The 16875-nt window shown below is 52.4% G+C and overlaps 2 protein-coding genes across 5 annotated transcripts in view; both read right to left on the reverse strand.

Annotated features, from left to right (window-relative positions):
- Nucleotides 1-8724: 8724 nt before the first annotated feature.
- On the reverse strand, nucleotides 8725-12885 carry LOC123610563. 2 transcript variants are annotated; one of them, XM_045501336.1, is made up of 2 exons: nucleotides 10292-12885; nucleotides 8725-10258 (listed from the first exon to the last, which is right to left on the reverse strand). In XM_045501336.1, exons 1-2 carry the CDS (start codon nucleotides 10421-10423, stop codon nucleotides 9449-9451), a joined length of 942 nt encoding a protein of 313 aa, XP_045357292.1. In that variant the 5' UTR covers nucleotides 10424-12885; the 3' UTR covers nucleotides 8725-9448. The 2 variants fall into 2 exon arrangements, with proteins under 2 accessions (XP_045357292.1, XP_045357293.1); XM_045501337.1 differs by having other exon boundaries at nucleotides 8725-10252; nucleotides 10286-12885.
- A 558-nt stretch (nucleotides 12886-13443) lies between these two features.
- Nucleotides 13444-16875, reverse strand: part of B3GALT5 (beta-1,3-galactosyltransferase 5) — a 40486-nt gene continuing 37054 nt past the window's right edge. For all 3 annotated transcript variants that reach the window (XM_045501339.1, XM_045501338.1, XM_045501341.1), the window contains one exon: nucleotides 13444-16733. In XM_045501339.1, coding sequence (XP_045357295.1) covers nucleotides 15798-16733 — 936 coding nt within the window. In that variant the 3' untranslated portion in view covers nucleotides 13444-15797. The remainder of the gene's footprint in view (nucleotides 16734-16875) is intronic.

Genomic DNA, 16875 nt, shown 5'->3' on the forward strand with positions numbered 1-16875 from the left:
TCCCCTTCTCTGCGCATCCCCAGCCCCCCCAGGCTCCCTGTCCCCTCCAGCTTCCGCTTTGTGTCCGACATGGGCTGCAAGGAGGAGGCGTGGACAGTGATTGCCAAGTGTGCGGTAGCACAAGAATTGTGGCAAACGCAAGCCCAAAGTCCAAGAAAAGCACGTCGGTTGCATTTTACTTCCATTTAAACGGCACTGAAAGCCCCAGGGGCCAGTGCGTAACCCAGAGACAAGTTAATTCGTGTCAATTCACAAGTCCTCACTTCTTACACTTGAATGACAGCTTTCAAAAAATATAAATATACCGGAGAGGAAGAGAATTCTGAAGGACGGCTGTCTCCTCACGCTCTGGGCTTAGAGCTCCCGACAGGATGCCTCACCCCTCCACACCCACCCAGACACTGTCCCCCTAAAGAGCCGCCAAGAGTCAGAGCCCCAGGGTGTTTCTTGCTTCTAAAGTCCAAGGGAAATAAGAAATCCCCATCTCTTACAAAGATAAGCGTGTCAATGTTGTTCAGCATATTTTTCTAAAACCAAAGTCGAATTTCAAAAGTATTTTCCCCAACGGAGTGCCTGGTGGCTCAGTCGGTTAAGCGTCCGACTCTTGGTTCAGGGCATGATCTCATGGTTCAAGGGATCGAGCCCCACGTCGGGCTCTGTCCGAGCTGACTGCACGCAGCCTGCTTGGGATTCTCTCTCCCTCTGTCTCTGCCCCTCCCCTGCTCTCTCTCTCCCTCTGTCTCTGCCCCTCCCCTGCTCTCTCTCTCCCTCTGTCTCTGCCCCTCCCCTGCTCTCTCTCTCCCTCTGTCTCTGCCCCTCCCCTGCTCTCTCTCTCCCTCTGTCTCTGCCCCTCCCCTGCTCTCTCTCTCCCTCTGTCTCTGCCCCTCCCCTGCTCTCTCTCTCCCTCTGTCTCTGCCCCTACCCTGCTCTCTCTCTCTCTCTCTCTCTCTGCCCATTCCCTGCTTGCGCTCTCTCTCTCTCTCAAAAATAAATAAACAAAATTTAAAAACTTTTCCCAAACACAGGGCACCTGGGTGGCTCAGTCGGTTAAGCGTCCAACTTTGGCTCAGGTCATGGTCTCACAGTTCGTGAGTTCAAGCCCTGCATCAGGCTTTCTGCTGACGGCTCAGAGCCTGGAGCCTGCTTCGGATTCTGTGCCTCCCTCTCTCTCTGCCCCTCCCCGACTCACACGCTGTCTCTTTCCCTTTCTGAAAAATAAATAAACATTAAAAATGTTTTTAAAAATTCCTAACACAAAATAAATATAGAAAGCTTTAATGGAGAAAAAAAAATTGTCCAGTTTAGACCTCGGATGGTTGGCTTTTCAGGAGGAGGACAAGTTTATCACACCTATCTACAACTTAGAACTAGCCACGTGAGTGCATTCTGCCATTTTAATAGTTGCTTTTTTATTAAAGATAATTAGTAAATCATAAACACATACGCCCACTTCCTAAAACTGACAGAAGAGTCTAGTACATCCCTTAAAATACAGAGAGACATTTTCCAATATCATTCAGGAACATACAAATTCACTTTTACTTCTTGTCGTTTAGGAAGAACAAACTTTGACCACAAAGCCTCCTCAGTTAACATTAAGTAATTTCCGGTCATAGCGGATTTTCCTTGACGTCTCGTACGATCAGGTGTAAAGTAAGTAAGTGCTCCCTCCACCTGACATTTCCCGAAGCCGAACTTAACAAAGGGTCTCGTTACTTCTTTGGTTTATCTCTTTGGGACCCAAGAGACTGGTCCCTTGAGACAGATGACCTGGCATTGACTTCCCAGGAGCGTGTGTGTGACAGGAGCCCCGGGCCAGGCTGTGGAGATGCCACACCAGCTGTCTACGCCTCAGGCAATCATTTCTCAAAGCAGAGAACGGACGTAGAAGAGATAATGCAAAACAATGGGATCCCAACACTACATGTGGCTATGAAAGTAACTTGTCCACGGATACTTAAAGTTGACCACGTCTGGGGGCACCTGGGTGGCTCAGTCGGTTAAGCGTCCAACTCTTGGTTCCCGCTCAGGTCACGATCTCACGACTCGGTGGGTCCCAACCCCACATCAGGCTCTGCAGGGACAGCGCAGATCCTGCTTGGGATTCTTTCTCTGCCTCTCCCCACTCACGCTCTCTCTCTGTCTCAAAAGTAAATAAATTAACATTTTTTTAAAAGGAGTATTTTTCAAATTGATCACGTCTGATAAGGAAGGAGTTTTAATTAAAATCTAATGTTTTTGTTTGCCAGCATTCCAATTGGCAGATGCTAGGACACATTCCTGCTTCTTCCTCTCGTGTGCTCAGCTGGCCCTTTCATGGCTCTCGGCCCCACACTGGGGTGGACAGCTTCACCGCTCAGTGATAGGGCCAATCCGAGAGGAAGGGGTCCTTTCCTGTACGCCTACGTGAAAAGAAGGAAAATCGAGAGGAGTTCCTCCTTCCAGGTTCCCAGTGGCCACAAGCTACAAATCTTTCCACCTCTATTCAAAACAGAGAAGGCAGGGGTACCTGGGGGGCTCAGTCGGTTGAGCGTCCGACTCTTGACTTCGGCTCAGGCCCTGATGTCACAGTTCATGGGTTTGAGCCCTCTGCTTGGGATTCTCTCTCTCCCCCTCTCTCTTCCTCTCCCCTGCTTGCTCTCACTCTCTCAGTAGAAATAAATAATCCAGCAAAAAACAAAACACAACAGAGAAGGTAAGCGCATTTCATAACCCAGAGACATGATTGAGAGTTTATTTCAAATACATCTCAGCCCGTGACAAAGTTCCCTAATGTTCACATACAGACTTTTGAATCCTGTAGGACCAAACATAAGTAAAAATCAGTGGCAATAACAATCTACAAAAGAGGTTTAGGGGGCGCCTGTGTGGCTCAGTCAGTTAAGCGGCCGACTTCGGCTCAGGTCGTGATCTCGCAGTCCGTGAGTTCGAGCCCCGCATCGGGCTCTGTGCTGACAGCTCAGAGCCTGGAGCCTACTTCAGATTCTGTGTCTCCCTCTCTCTGCCCCTCCCCCGTTCATGCTTTGTCTCTCTCTGTCTCAAAAATAAATAAACGTTAAAAAATTTTTTTTTTTTTTTTAAAAGAAAAGAGGCCTCAGGAGTTGGTGTTTGAAGGGACCTTGAGGCTCACTTAACTCCCCTGCTCCAGCTCACTGCTCTGCCTGAACATGTCCCTCAGGAAACCGCCTTAAAACCCACTAGACAATTGCCGGTGTATCCTCTCTACCACGCACCGTGTCGAGGACCTGGACAGGGAGGACTGTAAGCCTGGAGAGGGTTACAGTCTCCAGGAGACAGCTAAGCTATCAGTCCTGAGATGACAAGTCCCGAAAATTAATTCTTGAAAGAAAACTCATGAGAAAGGAAATACTTGCAAATGGACGACCCGGAGAAGAAACGTCTTCTCATCTATGTCTACGCCGAGAAGGCACAGCAGCTGTTATGGTAAAGCGGGCTTGTTAATTATTCAACGTACCACAGAGCCACAGGATCCTAGTGTGGCGAGCCCGCCAGCGTGGCCAAGGCCGGGCCGTCCCTCTCGGCCTGTGTATCAGGGCGGAGCGGAGCCAAGGACTCTGGACGGCGCTGCGTGCCGTCCGCCTGCGAGAAACACGGCCGTAGTCAGGAGGCTGCTCCACCTTGTGTACCGTATTTCACTTTTCTAAACATTCCACCTGACACTTGGGAGTCCGGGATAACCTGTGACGGCAGACCGTCCCACAGCCCGCGTTGCTGGCACACCAGTGTGGCAAGCAGCACACAGTGCGTCACAGGCGTGTGACCAGTTGCACAATGTTGACAACAAGTGACCCTCTGAGCTCCACGCTGTCGCCCCAAACCTAGGGAACTGGACAGGACAGGTCAGAGGGCCCAGCTAAACAGGAAGTTCTTGGGCACACCACAGATGACAAAGGACCACGTTGCTGAAGGTGAAATAGGACCGGGAAGGAGCAGACAGAGACATGTGTCAACACTCAGAAGGTGGTGCAGGAAAAGGACAAGAGGGCAGGCTTTGGGGTGGGGCCAGCCCTGGGTCCCTGTGGAAGGCTCAGGACGCCCTGTCCCCCCTCGGCACCGTGCGAGGACTCGCCAACCCCGGTGAAGGGCGAGGGGCCAGGTCTCTGCCACGTCCGAGCCCCCACTGAGTCACTGGGAACCTCGGTTTCCTCAGCTCAAACCCAGGGTGTTGATTATGATGAGAATGGGGACCCCAAAAGTTTCTTGTGAGGGTTCACTGAGACAGCTTCTGTGGAAATGGGTGGTGACATCTGTCCACAAGGAAGGCGTCGAACAAACACTTCTTCTTTCAGTTGTCAGGAGAGCCGATGCCCCAATCACCTTGTTGGTGTTGTGTGTTCACCCTACCCAGCTAACGCCGTTTGCAAAACCCACAGCCGAGAACCTTGGCTTGACCCTCATTCCTGACATCTTGTGAAAAGCACTGAGCATATGTGCCCAATGAATGCATAAACAAAAGAGTGAATGACTGACATGAGTTCTCCAATGCTGGCTTCTGACCCTGCAGATGCCGCTACCTAGAGGACTTAGAGAAGCCACCCCGTCCTCCTTAGACCTGGCTTTCTCTTCAGTAAAAAGGAGGTAATCAAACCACAGGTAATCTCTAAGGCACCTTACAGCTCCGTTTTTTTAACCTGTTTAGATTTGCATGAATTCTGAATTGAATCTAGGATGCCATGCCCTGAGATTTTGACAAATTCCTCAGATACAAGGATTTTTCCAACAGTGCCGGGGAAAACTCAAGGAGGGAGCATAGTCCTAAAGACTCACCCCAAAGGATTTCTTGATTTGCGTACAGATCGCCATAAATATGCCATCAGAGTACGCGCCAAAATTCATAGCCCAAATACTGACTATCATCATAAACACTCGTATTACTGAGTCATTTACACACATTGTCTCAACAACCTTAACAATAACCCTGTGAGGTGGGAACCACTATCACCCCCATTCTCAGGATGAGAAAACTGAGGTGAAGGTAAGTATCTTACTTTTGGAAGTGAAGGAGGAAGGTTAAATTCAAACCCAGGCAGCCCAACCCAGAGTAACCACACCAAAAGGATCAAAACATTCAATGAAAAGTAATTCCTTTTGTTCTAAAAGATTTCAGTGCTTCATGCAAGCCTTTGGGGATAAGCAGAGCAATTTTGAGGTGCCCAGCTGGAGTTGGGGTCACTAGTCCGACCTCTGCAATGGCTCACACTCATGGACAAGAAGGCAGGTGCCCAGAGGCAACCACTCAGCACCCCTGGGTCTCTGAGTTCCCTATTCAGATCTGCTTTTTATTTATTTTTTGTGTTCTTTTAAAGTTTCTTTATTTTGAGAGAGAGAGAGCACAAGCAGGAGAGGGGAAGAGAGAGAGGGAGAGAGAATCCCAAGCAGGATCCGTGCTGTCAGCACAGAGCCCAACACGGGGCTCGAACCCGTGAACCATGAGATCATGACCTGAGCTGAGTCGGACACTTAACCGACTGAGCCACCCAGGGGCCCCAAGATCTGCTTTTAAAAAAAATTACTCTGGGTGCAAAGTGGAGGATGGGTTGGAAGGAGGCGTGACTGGAGGGACCCACGAGACCAACCTGGAGGATGGAACACGAGTCCACTTGAACCAAGATGGTGGCCGGGACGGAGGACCCAGTGGCGGACGTGGAGAGAAGAGGCTGGCAACTGCCCGACACGCAGGGTGAAGTGAGGGAGAGCAAAGTGACAAGGTGACCCCTGGCCTGAACGGAATGGATGGAGGGATGGGACAGTGGCCGCACCGCCTGAGATGGGGAAGCTCTGACCTCAGAGACCGGGCTTGGGGGAAGGAGCTGCGGAGTCTGGTTTTAGCCTCACTGTGTCGTGTGCACGCTGGGGGTACCCGGGAGGAGATGTTAATCGGGCTGTTGCATGGACAGACGGAGCCCAAGGAGAGGAAGCTGGACAGGGTTTATTGCTGGGATTTCTCTTTCCCCTCTTTTTACACGTGGGGCTGCAGTGGTATGTTCTAAGACAAGTAGGAATTAAGTACATTTAGTTTGGACAAAGAAAAGAACGAAACAGTATGGCACTGTAGGTGTGGTGTCAGGCTGAGAGTCGGGGGTCCCTCCGAGCGCCGAGTTGAAACACCAGTGGAAGATCTTAGTTTTCACGCGTGACCTGAGGGGATGGGACCGAGTTCTAAACCCTCTTTCTGTCCACGAGCACAGAAATCCTACTTTCCTTTGAAACTGTTTTCTCACCTCTTCCTGTAGGTGTCACTAGCTAGAGAAATCAGAACAGTGACCCCCGGGGCCATGCGCCCCCAGACAACAGGAAAGAAAAGTTGGGAGAATCGTAGGGTTTCTGGGGCAAAAACCCGCGACACAGGGTCGAGGTGACCCAGTCAGAGAAGATGGTTGCCCCAGAGCCCGCCAGGAAGTGAGAATCGGCCTGAGTCTGCATTCAGTACAAGATGTGATGTGTGGACCACGTTGGAGGTGGGTAAAGGTGTCTAAGAAAGAGTTAACTACTCGGTGAGGAAGAGGAACCTGAAGTTCAGGATAATTCGATTACACCTGAGGACAAAAGTCCCCTCGTCGTTGGGGTGCCTGGGTGGCTCAGTCGGTTGAGCGTCCGACTTCAGCCAGGTCACGATCTCGCGGTCCGTGAGTTCGAGCCCCGCGTCGGGCTCTGTCCTGACGGCTCAGAGCCCGGAGCCTGTTTCAGATTCTGTGTCTCCCTCTCTCTGCCCCTCCCCTGTTCATGCTCTGTCTCTGTCTGTCTCAAATATAAATAAACATTAAAAAAAAAATTAAAAAAAAAAAAAGTCCCCTCGTCGCCAAGTGGCAGTGGTATCAGCCTTTCCACCCAAATGACTGACGTGATTCACCGTAGATTCTCCGAGTCTGGAGGGCAAGGGAACAACGTTCAGAAACTTAACAAATGGCAGGTATTATAGTTTGTAAAATTAAGATGCCCTACAATTTCTGTTGCTGTCACATTAGGATGATTTATTCCATCACAGCATTGGTGTGGTTTCCTAGTTCAACCGGCAGGTAGTGAGTTAAACTCTAGTCTCCTGTTATTAAACACGGTCCCTGAAATGTATGCAACAGGTTTGTTGACCAGGAAACTGCCCCCTCAGCCACGGCCGGCTTTCAGCAACTAAGCCCGTTCCGCGGGATCAAAACAGATTCGTGAGGTGCAGGAGTCCGGGGACAACCTTCCTGGGCCATCCACATTCCTCTTCCGTGAGCCGGCCAGGCCCCGGGACGCCAAGCAGTGGCAATCCCGAGTCCACAATTGACCCACACAGCTCAAGAGAGTGGACGGTGCTGCGGAGTTCTGGTTTTGAAAAACGCCCTCCAATACTGGCCAAGTGTGGTTTTCAGCGTCCCAAAGATTGCCACGTATGTAGTTATTTACACACAGGAAACAACAGCACTGAAAAGTCACATCGGTCGTCCCGTGTGTGTTTTCTGACAATTTGGTTAATTGTTTTCTGGGACTAAAAGTTGAGGAAAAAAGGCAGATTTCTATAATCATGAAAAGAGGTGGAAGGGGGGTGTCAAGAGGGTGGCAGGTGAGACAAGGCTGGCACGTGGGGGCTGGAGGGCAGGCACACTGAGTGCATCGTAGGGTCCTACCTGCCATAGGTCCCACCTCCCTACAGGTCCTACCTGTCTGAGGCCTTCTGCTATGGAGAAGTGGGGACATGAAGTCAAGAAACACTTCTAGGTTTTCAGGCCACAGTCTGCAATAAAAGTGCACCCCTTTCAATACAGGGGTGCTGTTTCAAAGGGACACATGCACCCCCATGTTTATAGCAGCACTATCAACAATAGCCAAAGTATGGAAAGAGCCCAAATGTCCATCGATGGATGAACGGATAAAGAAGATGTGGTGTATACACACAATGGAGTATTACTCGGCAATCAAAAAGAATGAAATCTTGCCATTTGCAACTACGTGGATGGAACTGGAGGGTATTATGCTAAGTGAAATTAGTCAGAGAAAGGCAAAAATCATAGGACTTCACTCACATGAGGAATTTAAGAGACAAGACAGATGAACATAAGGGAAGGGAAGCAAAAATAATATAAAAACAGGGAGAGGGACCAAACACAAGAGACTCTTAAATATGGAGAACAGGGGCGCCTGGGTGGTGCAGTCGGTTGAGCGTCCGACTTCAGCCAGGCCACGATCTCGCGGTCCGTGAGTTCGAGCCCCGCGTCGGGCTCTGGGCTGATGGCTCGGAGCCTGGAGCCTGTTTCCGATTCTGTGTCTCCCTCTCTCTCTCTGCCCCTCCCCCGTTCACGCTCTGTCTCTCTCTGTCCCAAAAATAAATAAACGTTGGAAAAAAAAAATTAAAAAAAAAAATATGGAGAACAAACAGAGGGTTGCTGGAGGGGGTGTGGGAGGGGGGATGGGCCAAAGGAGTAAGGGGCCTTAAGGAATCTACTCCTGAAATCATTGTTGCACTAGATGCTAACTAACTTGGGTGTCAATTAAAAAATAAACAAATTATTTAAAAAGTGCACCCCTTTCCTCATCTACCGATTCGCCAGGAGCCACGGTGTTGGCCGTGCTTCAGAAGTCCTCCACCTTCCAGGGGCTCCTGGGTGGTTAAGCGACAGACTCTTGATTTCGGCTCAGGTCATGATCTCACAGTTCGTGAGTTCGAGCCCCGCATCGGGCTCTGTGCTGACAGCTCAGAGCTTGGAGCCCGCTTCAGACTCTGTGTCTCCCTCTCTCTCTGCCTCTCCCCCACTCTCTCTCTCTCTCTCTCTCTGTCTCTCTCAACAAATAAAAAACATTTAAAAAATTTTTAAAAAGTCTTTAGAAACCATCCGCCTTCCAGTCTAGGCTCTCCTGCCCCCTCTAAAACCACTTCAATAAAGGCCATTTCAGTTCCATTCAACAAATATTTGCTGAGTATCTACTATGTGCCAGGAGCTGTGCTAAAGTTTTAAGGTGCATCAGTGAGGAAAACAAAGATCTATGCCTGCAGAGAGCTTTCCTTAAAGTGGGTTGAAATATAAACAATAAACAAAATAGATAATCATAATACATAGATATTATATACTCTGTTAGAAATTGGTAAGTGCGGTGGGGAAAAATAACACAAGGTAAGGGGGCGTGGCGGGGGCGGGGGGCAAGCTGCAATTTCTTGTAAGCTGGTCCAGGTAAGCCTCGCTAAGAAGGTGATATCTGACCAAAGGCTTGAAGGAGGCAAAGGAGTGAGTCATGAGACCCTCTGGGGAGAGGGTGATCCTGGCAGAAGGAACACCAGTGCAAAGGCCCTGAGGTTGGTGGAATCCATCTGTGATGTCCCAGGAAAGGCAAGAAGGTCAGTGTTGCTAGAAGGGTGGTGCTCCCGGAGGCTACAGTGGCAGGAAGGGGAGAGTGTGAAGGGACAAAATTAAGGAATAAAGGCAGATGACAATATTAAAGATGTGGCTTTTACTCAGAGATGGGGAGCCTCTGGAGGGCTCTGAGCAGACCAGGAGATGCTCTGATCTGTATTTTCGAAGAAGGGTGCTCTGGAAGCCGTTTTGGGAGCAGACCCACAGGACGCAGTGGTGGGACCCGAGAGAGAGCAGGCGGGAGCCGCTGCAGGAAGGAGGCAGGCAGGTGCGAGGGGCGGGGCTTGGGCAGGGGGCGGCAGAGAGGCGGTGGGAAGAGGTGGGCTTCTGGATACAGTCTGAAGGTACAGCCAGCAGCGGACGAGCACAGTAGATGGGACAGGAGGCGCCAGCATGGGGGAGAACCAAGAGCACCACGCGTCCTGGAAGCTGGGGAGACGTGAGCCAACCCCACCGAGAACAGCTTGTGCGGTCAGGCCACACGAGGACCCAGAACCCAGCCCGGACCAGCAACACAGGTCCTCGGAGAGGACCGCCTGGTGGAGGGGACCCAACATCTGATTCAGAAAGAGCAGGAGGGAAGAAGTGTAAGACCACGCAGAACTCCCTGCGGGTGGGGCTGCAGAGGGAACAGAAAGGGAGCCCTCGCTGGAGGGAAAGAGGGTGTCAAGGAAGGCTGTTGACGAGCTTTTAAGATGCAAATGACAGCACGCCTGTGTGCATATGGGGTGACCCGGCAGAGGGGGACCCCGCGCAGGAGTCCTGCACCCCAGGACGCGGGGAAGGGCTGGAATCAAGTGCAAGAGCACTGGGGCTGGGGCCACACAGCCCGGTCCCGGAGGAAGGCGGGGGCCAGGGTTCAGACACCTGCGGGTGGGCGTGTGGAGGGGTGCACAGGGCGAGCAGGGACGTGCAGCCCACACCACGGGCTCCTGCCTGGGACGCCCGCCCAGGGGGTCACAGCCTGATTCCGCTACTCTGCAGCTCACACGAGCTGCTCCCCGCTGCCTGGGCTTCCTCGTCTGCAAAGCAGGGCCCCTGCTGGCACCCTCTCCCCAGAGAGCTGCCTCCAGCATTTAAGGGGACAGTGCATGTAATATCACCCTCATCTCGGCACCTGGAAAACAGGGCACACCACAGTCACTCTTTTCTGGATGTGCGCGAGCCAAGACACCGTCCCGGCTCCCCTGGGTCCCAGCGCAAAACTAAACGTCGGGTGTCACTGGAGAAGCATCGCTTTGCTTCCTAATTCACACTGTCACAGAGCTTCCTACGCTCACCGGCTGGCAAGATGACGTCATGAACACACCCGGAGGCGGACCCCGCGTTCCCGGACAGACAGGCATGGATGTTACTCAGACGCCTCCAATGGCTGGTTAATATCTCCCTGCGTGTGCAGACGTTTTTACCGGTTGGGGAGAGGCTTTCTGTTGGAGGACAGAAAAGGCTACTGGGGCTAGTTGGGGCTGCCCAAGTCCCTCCCAAGCAACAGGTGGTTGTGGGAGCCGGCGGCGGGGGGGGGGGGGGGGGGGAGGGGGGCTATTTCATTTTCAGGTTAACCGAAGCCAAGACTCAAGAGGCCAGACGGGAATGTGGCAATAAAATCTTGCCAGACCAACTCCAATCCAGATGGGAAGGACCCTACCGTATAGTCCTGGCCACTCCCTCCGCTGCAGGGCTGCAGGAATACCCAGCTGGGTCCGGCTCACAAGGATTTAACGCAGCCCCCCTGAGTTTCTCCAGTGCTCACCCCTGCTGGGGAGAGGGTCCGGTCTAGCCTAACATTTCCTGGGGTGGTTCTGGGTCTGTTGTGTCCTTGCTAGGATTCACAGTAACAACAGCAACAACGACAACAACAACTAACCACGTCCCTTCTGGTCCTGGTGCTTTAGGTCTTTGTTAATAGTAATACGGTGTAAGCAAGATGTGGGAAAATGGGAAGAAAATTCTTTGTTCCAAATTACTAAAACCATGGTCTCAGACCACATCAGAAATTTATCCCACTGCTGGGTATGTCACCAACAGATCCATGGAGAGGCACATAAAGATGTTTGGCGGGGAGGGGGGTCTACCCCGCACAGTGGTCCTGGGTCCAAACCCACCCCGTTTACAGAACCGGTAAATCTCACACAAGCCCAGTCCTCCACACCCACCTGATGCCCACTGACCTGATGACAACAAAATGCTTTAATCCCTCAGCCATAACCTGATGTACCAAGGTAGATCCCAGGTTGTCCCCACATGACACCTCTTGAGATCCTCATAGGCCCTCCATCTATACTCTGACTGCCCACGGAGCCGGCCTACTTAGCTCCCATCTTATGCTCACCAAAAGGTGCACTTAACCCCACCCCACCCCCAGCCCTGACCCCCTTTATGTGCAGAAATATGACCCCCAACTCAAACACAGCCCTGGAGATAAGATCCAGGAGATATGGCTCTGGTGGCACAGTTACCCGGACTGTCACACAAGGCCACAGATGCCCTGGACCCCTGGTGATGGCGACCCAGATGATGACAAGAACTCCCTGTGGGTGCCTCACAGCCACTCACCCCTCAGTCCCCACCAATCCCTCCCCAAGGCTGCTGTGTCTGGCTAAAGGAACGGTGTTCCTAGGAATGGTAGATGGGAAGGGGACGCCACTTCAATGTCACAATACCAATAATATTAGCAGTGACTGAGCTGTGGGATGTGTCGCACCTCGCCCTGAAAATATTAAAATATTCTCCAATAACCCTAATGACACTCAGCTCTCACCACGAAGTCCAGGCGAGCTGTAGGACTGCTGATTGCTGTAACAGTCACCTTGGTGAGACTCGTGACAGGACTAGCCGGGGGACTAATTTGAAGCAGTGCTGTCACACAAAATGTCACAGCCACTGTGTCCGCAGTGGTGGCTGGAACCCGACAGGAATTTATACTTATCTAAACATCATCAGACTCAATGGCTTCCATGGTCTCAGAGCACCAATTAGCCTTAGACAATTTACTGGCTGAACAAGCAGAGAAATGTGCTATTGCAAATACATCCTGATGTTTCTACATCAATGTTCTACATTCTACATTCAACATTCTACACTGTTTTCAGAGACGGGGAACAAAGGGGTAACATCACCCTCCATCTGGCCTCTTGGCTACATCATTTTAAGAACCCCAGGCTCAAGCCATCTGGGGCTCCACCCGCCAAGTGTTACCTGTCTCTTGCCTCTCCTTGGGCTATTTTACTGCTGCTTCTATTTGGGCCACGCCTCTTTAATTCATTTGTCCAATGTGCGTCCTCCAGACTACAACAAGCTGATGCTCGCATGGGGATTCAAGTCCACACCGACTGGGGACCATGTTTCCGTATCAGTGTTAGATCAGATAGCAAGACATCTGCATGACCTCCAGTGATAGGCGGGGTCTCTGCCCTTGATGAGCAGGAAGTAGATAAAAAAGATTGAGGGGTGCCTGGGTGGCTCAGTTGGTTGAGCGTCGGGCTTCGGTTCAGGTCACGATCTCAAGGTTCACGGGTTCGAGACCCGTGTCAGGCTCTGTGCTGACAGCTTGGAGCCTGGAGCCTGCTTCAGATTCTGTGTCTCCCTCTCTCTCTGTCCCTCCCCTGTTCACACCCTGTCTCTCTCTCAAAAATAAATAAAACACTAAAATTTTTTTTTAAAAAAAGAAGAAGATTGAGAACTCGATCCATGTTCCCCTTAAGAGTAAGGAGGATGAGGGGCGCCTGGGTGGCGCAGTCGGTTAAGCGTCCGACTTCAGCCAGGTCACGATCTCCCGTGAGTTCGAGCCCCGCGTCGGGCTCTGGGCTGATGGCTCAGAGCCTGGAGCCTGTTTCCGATTCTGTGTCTCCCTCTCTCTCTGCCCCTCCCCCGTTCATGCTCTGTCTCTCTCTGTCCCAAAAATAAATAAACGTTGAAAAAAAAAATTAAAAAAAAAAAAAGAGTAAGGAGGATGAGGGGCACCTGGGGGGCTCCGTCGATTAAGCATCTGACTTCAGCTCAGGTCATGATCTCACGGTTCGTGGGTTCGAGCCCCACGTCAGGCTCTGTGCTGACAGCTCAGAGCCTGGAGTCTGCTTCGGATTCTGTGTCTCCCTCTGTCTCTGCTCCTCCCCTGTTCATGCTCTGTCTTGCTCTGCCTCTCTCTCTCAAAAATAAATTTTAAAAGTTAAAAATATAAAAAAAAAAAAAAAAGAGGAGGATAAAATCTCTCAGGAGGGACAGAAGACCATCAGGGACCATAGGACCAAGCCCCAAATGAAAAACGCTATGCACCTGGGGCATTCTTGTCGGCTGTTATTACTAAGCTGCTTCTCTCTCAGAGCAGAACCAGGAGACGACCCCACCCAAGCAAGACTAAAAACAACAGCTTTGGCCATATCCTGTCAACCCAGGAGCAAGCCAGAAGCTCTGGAAACCCAAAAGACCCTGGGTCCGAAAACACCAGCTACCGGGTGGCCTGCCAGTATCGGCCAATCAGGACGAGGCACTTTTCTGTCCCTTAGTAACGTAAGGGACTGGAGTGGGAACACTGGGGGGGATCTTTCTCTATATAAGCAGGGCCTCCCCTTTGTCCAGGGAGGCCAGCATGACCGCTCTCTTGGTGCTATGTCTCCTTCAGCTCAAGCTGTTTCCCGTGCCTTTCACCTTTGGGTCCGGCCTCATTTCTATCATTGTTGGGCCCAAGAATACGACTTGGGTAACACAGCCACACCTGTGCTCACGGCCGCCATGGCTGAGCTGCAGGCTGATGCAGAGAAGTCCAGATCCTGAGTCAGCCACACCTCACCCACCCAGCCCAGGAGCCACACAGTCACGCACACCAGACAAGGTGGACATCTGGGCACAAACACAGCCCTACCGCCAGACGAACTGCTTCACCCTCAACACCCACCCACCATCACCTTCCGAATCAGGGGCAACCCATTCTGCAGGACCCAGGCTCTGGCAAAATCCGGGCTTCAAAAAAATGAGCTCAGTCCCCGATTTTCCCACCTGGGAAAGAGCGTTTTCCGAACACGACCCGGCACGCTCAGATCAGCCAGGGTAAGGAAACACATCCGCGAAGCAACGACTCGTCCAGATATAACAAATGCGGTTGCAAACTAGGATGCCACACCTCGACCTGCAAGCTAACATCGCCACGGCCGTTTTGCGGCAAATACCTCTTCCTGAGCTCAGGTAGGAGCTTAGTCCAACGTTTGTGAGTTACGCGGCCACATGGGGCCTTGGCTTTGAGTGCTGGTAAAGTCAAATCGGATAAGGTAAAAAACAAAACCCAGTTATTCCCACAACCAGGAGCAAGGTGACTCTGCGAGCAATCAATGGCGGCCAAACGCGGTTGAGACCCCTCTGCACAGCAGCGCCTCGCGTCCGCGGCCCGCAGAACGGGCCCCTGCAAACGTCCAGGCAGGAAAGAGTCGAAGGATGAAGTCCTCCGCAAACTCCTTCGTTCCTTGGCCATCTGAGAAATCCAAAGATGAGCTGGGGTTGGGTGTGCCAAGCAGGCACAGGAAGACAGCCCCTCCTGACCAGAGTGCCTTCAGCGCTCGGTGTCCCAGGGGGTCCTTGAGGACATCTTGACTTAAACCCACCTGAATTCCCAGGAAAGCTCCCAGAGTCCTTCCCAGGCCGAGCCTTGAGCCCCGCTGCCCTCCCGTGGGAACCCCGACAGACCAGGGGCATCCGCAACAAACAGACGCCCTGGGGGAGGTCGGCAGCGCGGCCAAGAATCTGCACCACAGGCCGACTCTGCAGCCATTTCTAAGCCGAATCTTCCATCTAGGGATGGCGGTTTCTGAGGGGCTCTTGCCTGGGATGCTCTCGTTCTGCCGTGAGCGGAGGGCCGAGACGCTCACGGGGACTCGGGGTCCAGCTGGACCCACCGCAGAGAATTAAGGATCTGGGGGCACGCTGCTTCGCCCCAGTGCCAGCACTAAAAGCACAAGGATTAGGAGCAGAGGCGGAGGGGACTCTACAAAGGGGCTGAAGGGCGTCAGCAGCAGGCGTCTCTCCGGGACGGAGGGGCCGACCCAGTCGTTGGCTGTACCTGAGTTCCAACGGTGCTGGATTTTTCATCGCTGCCCCAACGTTCACTGGCCGGGAGCCTTGGGACGAGGCCCTGTGCCTCCGCACGCTGCTGATTCCTGTGTGTCAGAGGGGGACGCAGTGGGGACGCAGTGTGGAGACGGCCCCTGCAAATGGGAAGACGTGGGCGTGCATCACATGCTTAGTGCAACAGCGTAGGTACTCAGGAGATGGCATCTGTTACTGCTTGGGCACCGAGCGGTTTCTCTCAGGCTCACGTGCTGGTTCAGACGTGGAGGAGATCACCCTCCCCTGCCTCTCCCCCCCTCCTCGCTCCCCCCCTACCCCCACGTCGATCCTCAGCAGTGCCACCCAAGATCTTCCAAAGCTATCTGACGTGTGTCCACGGGTGCCCCCGGGCTCTCCTCATTCAGCTGGGCACTCTTCCCCCAGAGAATTTTCCAGAGCCTGCCAATAGCTCAGCATGTGGTGAGGCTTGACGAAATGGCAGGCCACGATCTTCTTAAAACGACACGTGGAAAAGCGTAACCCGTTTGGGAAGAAGGTCTGCTCGGAGTGAAGTTCCTCCAGCCTGATTTGCAGTTTGGCGAGGCAGAGCCCCACGAAGACGTCTTCCAGCTTAATGAACGGGACGCTCTCCGAGACGTTGTACACCTGACCCGCGACATCGCTGGAGAACACGTAGCCGGTGCCCGAGCAGAAGGGCGGGTACTTGTCCCACGGGTATTCGTACTTACTGACAAACCACTTGTTGTGCTTGTCCCTAATGGGAAACTCGTTCAGTTTTAAGAAGCCGGTGAAAAACCGGGTGGTTCTGTTTTTCTTCAGAAGCAGCTCGGTCAGGTAGTACACGTTGACGAACATGTCGGAGTCCGTTTTCATCACAAAAGCCGCCTGAGGACAGAAGCGGTGAATCCACTCTATGCCCATCATGGTCTTCAGGGTCAAGTTGAAGTAGGCGTCCATGAAGTCCTTCTGGATAATGTCGCGATGCTGCTGGCTCTCCTGTGCCACCAGTATCGACAGGTCCTTGTTGGCCGTGGCTCCCAGGAGGAAGAACGTTTTTATTTGCTTGCCACTCACGTTCTTTTCTTTCCCCCACGTGTTCCGGATGACCGTGCGAGCCAACAACTGTTCGTGGGAGGAGGTCACCAGCAGGACAAGGAAAGGGGGGTCCTGCCTGCAGTTGATATCTGGGAGCTGAAGGAAGCTCCCTCTTTCTTTCTTGAAAACAAACGGCTCGCCTTTAAAAGGAGTCAGACTGTACATGCTAAAATACAAACAGAGGGCTCCCAGGACCACCAGCGAGACATACACCAGTCGCATCTTCACAAAAGCCATCTGAAAGGAGCAAAGTGGAGTCGTCAGACCTCAAAAGGAGGCCAGCGTGCTTAGCCCTGCCCCGGGAGGCTTAGCGGGGGGAAGACAGAGACGCTGGGGTCTCGTTGCACAGGTGGAGAGCCGTGCGTCAGCAGTGAGCATG

This window comes from Leopardus geoffroyi, chromosome C2 (assembly GCF_018350155.1).
Source record: "Leopardus geoffroyi isolate Oge1 chromosome C2, O.geoffroyi_Oge1_pat1.0, whole genome shotgun sequence".
Classification (NCBI taxonomy): domain Eukaryota; kingdom Metazoa; phylum Chordata; class Mammalia; order Carnivora; family Felidae; genus Leopardus; species Leopardus geoffroyi.

Bases quoted from the DNA above. Each gene is read 5' to 3' on its own strand.
- LOC123610563 (XM_045501336.1), bottom strand. From the start codon at position 10,423: ATGCTGGAGGCAGCTCTCTGGGGAGAGGGTGCCAGCAGGGGCCCTGCT. The intron at 10,259-10,291 runs CGTCCCAGGCAG...GTGTGGGCTGCA, and splicing joins GCTGTGACCCCCTGGGCGGG to CGTCCCTGCTCGCCCTGTGC.